This window comes from Camellia sinensis, chromosome 4 (genome assembly GCF_055761805.1).
Source record: "Camellia sinensis isolate YWXY chromosome 4, ASM5576180v1, whole genome shotgun sequence".
Lineage (NCBI taxonomy): Eukaryota > Viridiplantae > Streptophyta > Magnoliopsida > Ericales > Theaceae > Camellia > Camellia sinensis.
The window spans coordinates 64,613,195-64,619,492 of record NC_138964.1 but is presented as its reverse complement, the minus strand read 5'-3'; the positions used below and the strand labels follow the sequence as shown (position 1 = coordinate 64,619,492).

The 6,298-nt window shown below is 40.9% G+C and overlaps 1 protein-coding gene across 1 annotated transcript; it reads right to left on the bottom strand.

Annotated features, from left to right (window-relative positions):
- Positions 1-3,900: 3,900 nt before the first annotated feature.
- LOC145823806 (uncharacterized) lies at positions 3,901-5,350 on the bottom strand. The gene is made up of 3 exons (XM_082923327.1): positions 4,629-5,350; positions 3,995-4,197; positions 3,901-3,917 (listed from the first exon to the last, which is right to left on the bottom strand). The coding sequence occupies exons 1-3, from the start codon at positions 5,348-5,350 to the stop codon at positions 3,901-3,903; spliced, it is 942 nt and encodes a 313-aa protein (XP_082779453.1).
- Between the last annotated feature and the right edge of the window lie 948 nt (positions 5,351-6,298).

The window sequence follows — 6,298 nt, the reverse complement described above, 5'->3', positions numbered from 1 at the left end:
TTTAGAGTCCTCTAGCACAAGGGACTTGTGTTACGAAGGCCCGTAGCCCCCTAACACGAGAGTACTGCGAAAGTTTAGAGTCCTCCAGCACAAGGGACTTTCAAAAACAAGATGTGCAGTTGCATTATAGTCCCCTGGCACTAAGGACTTTCAAAGCAAGATGTGCAGTTGCAGTATAGTCCCCTGGCACTAAGGACTTTCCGAGAAGGTCGTCAAAACAAGATAATGCTTGATATCCAAAATAGGGACAATCATTCATACTTAACAAATACTTTTCAAAACAAAGCAAGGCAAAGCTCATCAAAACATTGATAACATAGCTTTATTAAAAATACCACTCACCTAGTTCTTCAACGTCGGGGTCAAGGCAAAAGTCCGAGTCCTACAAACACATGACAAAGTCTATTGAACGTACTTTCAAACAAGATACACATGCAAACGGATGATATCGGCATTCATCAAAACTAAGTTAAATAAAAACAAAACACAGTTTCTTATCTTGGAAAAACATGCTGGGCAACTACCAGGTCTAGGCCGAGGTCCCACACCTTCTCGCCGAGGTGTGGTTCCGACGGCCACATTCAAAATGAAGTCGGGAAAATCTGGGTTTCCCTTTGAAGAACATGAAGAACACGAAGAACAATGCATGCTTAAATCATGACTTGTTATTACAAAATCTGAGATTTCATGCTATGAGTTCGAAAAACATGGACCTGGGCACCCATATTCAGAGATCTTGTGAGAACAAACACAAAAATATGGTTCTAGATGCAAACTTTCGGATCAAAACAAGACTTTTCTTCAATAATACATGAACACCATTTTCTCTTTCTAAAACCAACTTTAAATCAATGCATGGCATGTAGAACAGATTCGATCGTGCAATGCAGCTGGATGATCAATAAGAACAACAAGAGTAGATTAAGATTCTAACCTCAAAACCTGAATCTATTGGTTCAAACTCCAACGATCAAGCTTGGAAGTTCACTATCTCACTCAAAGGCTTCACCTTCTTCTTCCTAGAGTCTCTCTCTCGAAAAGGCAAGATTTGATACAAAATGATATGTTTCTCCCGACAGTACTGACTTAACCTTCTGCTGGGATGCGTGGCATCGGCGGATTGGCTCTACTAAAAAAGGTGACTGACTGACAAGACAAGACCATGACAAAGTGTATTCAACAAGCTAGACGGCAAGAGCACTCCGGCAAGTGATGATGTCGGCTAAGGGCAAAGCTTCGGCAATCAGGGTAACAATGACATCGGCTTGGAAAGACAACACTTGACTAAGCTGTGCCACACCTTGGCCTAGATGTGCCACACCTCGGTCTAGGTCATACCATTCCAGGAACAACATCACTAAGTGCAAGGATAAACATCTCGGCCTAGATGATGCACATCTCGGCCTTGGTGTTGCACACCTCGGCCCAGATAGAGACATCTCGGCAAATATGCTAGGGCGGAGATGGAGGTTAACCGAAATGGTTCCAAGATAGTTCTAAGTGTGGGAAGGTTCCAAGGCGTCTAGGCTTAAGATGACCTCGGTAACACACCAGGCAAGAACAAAGCATGCAAGCAACATTCAAGCAAATCAAGACAAGATTCGCAAAATGCACATAACAAAACAAGATCATACAAAAATGTATGCAAGTATGACTAAGTTGAAATGAGGGTTGTTACATCCATAGTAACAGGGGATACCCAACAAAGATTCCACCATTGTAACAAACATCCCCAAACCTTCCAAATCTGAAAACACTACACAAAAAGATGATCCACGGATTCCACGGCAGCTGAACAGAAAAGGCAATCAATCACAACAGTATGACCCAACACTCCAAGCCTCTGCAGAATAGCAGCTATTTTGATTCTACTTTTCCAAGCCAACCAACTTATAAATTGTGCTTTGGGTGGAGCTTCATTAAACCAAATCATCCTAGGAACAAGTAACCTAGGTCCAGACCTTAACAAAAGCCAATTTCTCACAGATAGCACTGTAAACTCACCAAAGGGGGATGCAGCCCACCTTACTACATCTTGCAGATCCACATTCAGCCTAGGAACATCCCTTATCAACAATTGCATCTTCTTGACCTCCTCTTCCTCCCAAACAAATAATGACCTTCTAAATTGCAGCCTCCAATCACCCTCACTGTCCCTCCTCCGCATAAAGGAACTCAGCAGTCCATCTTTATCCATAGAGAGCCTAAACAATCTGGGAAACTTTACTTTTAGCTATAAATCCCTGAACCATCTATCATGCCAAAACTGAATCCTACACCCATTCCCAACCACAATCTTGCACTGTGACACAAAGAACTGAAATAGCTCCGGATTATATCTTTCCACACTCAGAACATCACTCCACAAAATAGATTCCTTACCCTTCCCAGCCTTCAGTGGTAACCATCTGCCACCTACAGACCCATACTTGCTGATAATGGCCCTGTTTGGTAGAGCTGTGGGAAAGTGATTATAACTTATAACCTAACAACTTATAGCTTATAACTGTGAACATAAGTTGATTTTTTACTTATAAATTAAGTTTCTCCTCCCCCACTCAAAGAATAAGTTGATTTTTGACTTACAAAAGCTATAAGCTGTATTGTTAAGCTGAACCAAACACATCAAAATAGCTTAAATTAAGCTAAAAACTGAAATAAGTGGGAAATAAGCTCTACCACACAAGGCCAACAACCTTTTTTCCATAGTGACTGATCCTCGACCCCATACCTCTACCACCACTTTAACAACATACAAACATTAGTATCCCTTGCCTTCCTAATATCTATCCCTCCTTGGTCCTTACTGATTGTAACATTCTTCCATTTTACTATATGCATCTTTCTTCTCAACTCTGAACTGCCCCATAAGAAAGCTGACTTCAACTTATCAATTTCCTTAGCAATACCAATGGGTAATTTGAATAAAGAAAGATAATAACCAGGGATACTATCGAAAACTGATTTTACCAAAGTTAGCCTTCCAGCAAATGACAATAGCTTCCTTTTCCACATAGCTAACCTTGACGTAATCTTATCCACCACAGGTTGCCAAGTCTTCTTTCATCGCAGATTCGCACCCAATGGTAATCCCAAATACTTTAGAGGTAACTTTTGACATAAATAATGCAATGTTGAAGCAAAGTCATGAACTATAGTATCACTAACTCTAACTCCACACACCACACTTTTATGAAATTTATCTTTAGCCCTGACATTACCTCAAAACATCTAAGAATTCTTTTAACATTTACAATCTCCTTCCACTCAGCTTCACAAAACAATATAATGTCATCAGCAAACTGGAGATGAGACAACTTCAATTCTGCAGACCCAATAGTAGCTCCCTTAATTAAACCCAAACTCTTTGCCCTTTCCAACAATAAATTTAACCCTTCTGCAGCAATGTTAAACAAAAATGGCGACAAAGGGTCACCTTGTTGCAACCCCTTTTGTGGACAGAATTCATCTGTTGGAGAGCCATTTACTAAAACAGATACTCTTGCAGTTGTAACATAGGTTTTCATCCATCCAATCCATCTCTCTCCAAACCCAAGATTAGCCATCATGGAGAATAGATACTCCCAATTGATTGAATCATATGCCTTTTCAAAATCCAACATTAATATGCCCTCCTGCATTTTTGACTTTTTCCACCAATTTACAACCTCATTAGCTATCATGAATCCATTAAAAATATTCCTACCACTCAAGAAAGCCGTCTACACTTCACTAATGACATCTGGTAGCACCTGTTTCAGTTTTTTTGAAAGCACTTTTGCTAAGATTTTATACACAACCCCCACTAGACTTATCGACCTATAATCTGTTAGACCATTCGGACTATCCTTTTTCGGGAGAAGAGTGATAAAAGAACTATTTAGCCATTTAAACAACTTGCTATGCTGATAAAACTCCTGCATAAAATTAAATATATCAGTCTTTATAAATTTCCAACATTTCTGAATAAATGCCATGTTGAACCCATCCAAACCTGGCGCTTTATTCCTGTCACACTCTTTAACGGCCTCCCATACTTCTTCCAATGTGAATTCAGGCTCCAATACTGCCACAACCCTTGCATGACCAATTGTCACAAAATTTCCGGACAGCTTTGGCCTAGATGCCCAATCTTCAGCAAAGGCCTTCAAAAAATGCCTCAACACTTCACTTCGCACAAGCTTAGGATCATCAACACTGAGACCATTAATGACCACTGAGTTTAACAAATTCCTTCTCTGCCTCTTGCTTGCAATGATATGAAAGTATTTCGTATTCCTATCACCATTTTGAGCCCAGTTTAGTCTAGACTTTTGGAACCAAATCCAGGCTTTCTCTTTCTAAGTGTCCATACCAGATGTTTTGCCTCCCTTTTACATGCTACTTCATTGGGTTTCAACACCCTGGATTCGGCTAAGAGCTCCAATGCATGTAAATCCTCCTCAGCCTTTTTTAATTCCTCCTCAACCATTCCAAACACTACAATATTCCATCTTTTCAGCACCTCCTTCAAACCTCCTAGCTTTCTCTGGGCTCTATACCCTATCCACCCTTGCACCAGCCTTTCAGACCAAGCTTTTTAAGCTACTGAAATGAAATCTGGATGTAGTGTCCATGCATTAAGAAACCTAAAAGACCTAGGCCCCCAATTCCTCTTTTCTTCCATCAACAAGAAAGGGCAATGGTCAGACACCAGCCTTGGCAAACCCCACATCTTGAATCTAAACTTCTCCAACCAGACTGTATCCAACAAAATCCTGTCAAGCCTACTCCATCTCTCCTCATCTAGTGAATTACGCCAAGTAAATCTTCTTCCTAACATTGGTACATCCACCATTTCCAGCTGGTCAATAAAACAATTGAACTCTGCCATACCTCTATCTCTTCTAACACACCCTCTTCTATCTTCAATGGTTCTAATCTCATTATAATCCCCACCCATACATGAAGGCTTTTGGAAGCTTGACCTCATATTAACTATAATTTCCCACAGCTTTGCCCTTTTAAATTCATCATTTGGCCCATACACATTAAGAAATACACATTCAAACGACCCAAGGGCCTTACCTGAAATAAGCAGAAAATTCCTATTGCAATAACAATCTAGCAGCTGGAACACCTCTGGATTCCATAAGCTCAACAACCCTCCTGCACTACCTTCAGAATCAACAACCATAAACTCCAGCATCTCCCACGGCCAGATGGATTTAGCAAACATCTCATCTATTCTACTTTGTTTTGTTTCTTGTAGAAGCAGCACATCCACTCTCCTATCCTTAATAATTTGCCTAACTCTACTCCTTTTCTCCAATCTCCCCAACCCTCTAACATTCCACAGCATAATCTTCATTAATCACTAACGTTACCACATCTTAGACCCCTACCCTCTTGGTCAACTAGGCTTGACCCAGTCCACTCCCTTTTCCCCTTTTCAAATCTGTTTTCATCTTGAAGCTCCAACTGCACAATTTTTTGAACTACTTCTAACTCTTTACCATCACAGTCCATGCCCAAACTTTTACCGACTTGCAAGGTAGCTCGTGCTTCCTCAAGCATCATCTTCCTCCTCCTACTCAGCTGACTATCCTGTGAATAAGAGCGGGATAAAGCAGCAGGCGTTGCCCTAAATACTGCTCATTTTTGGAACCTATTCGAAAAAGATGTTTGAGTTTTTTGCATTCTCTTCCTCCCTCTACCTCTTTTGCCTCCAAGTCCTCCCATTCTTCTTTGGTTAGAATTTGATCTGACCACCACTTTTCATCCAGAAGCTGCTGCCTGAACACCCTCACCCCTAGTAACAACTGGTAACACCCATGTTGGACTCAACATGGGTAAACCCCAGCACTATTAACTTGATCAAGATCCAAATTCTGTGCTTCCAACCCAGGCCCATTACTAATATTCCGTAAATGGGCCCCTTTTAAAACCACTTGAAAATTAATACTAGGCCCAACCATCTCAGATCCACTACAACTTCTAACAAAACCAGGGGTCACAATTGCACCTTCAATACCTACTTCTCCACTCTCATTCATTTTCGTTGGAATCATCAAACTCATGCCCCCGTTTGGTTTCTCAACACTGCCCTCGGTACCAACCAATTTGGTTTCTGACACTTTACTATCATTATCAGCCATACTGATATCCTCTCTATGTTGCATGTTAACAAATAAAACATCCCTCTGCAGCTTGTCAACATTACATTGGGCCACCTCACCTGGACACTCCACTTCGTTATCCCTAACCTCGACCCCTTTGGCCAGCTCAGCATAAAACAATCATACTTCTCATCACCATT

Coding starts and splice junctions, on each gene's coding strand:
- LOC145823806 (XM_082923327.1), bottom strand. CDS start 5,350: ATGAAGATTATGCTGTGGAATGTTAGAGGGTTGGGGAGATTGGAGAAA. Junction 4,198..4,628: donor TGGGGGCCTAGGTCTTTTAG/GTTTCTTAATGC, acceptor TAATGGTCTCAG/TGTTGATGATCCTAAGCTTG.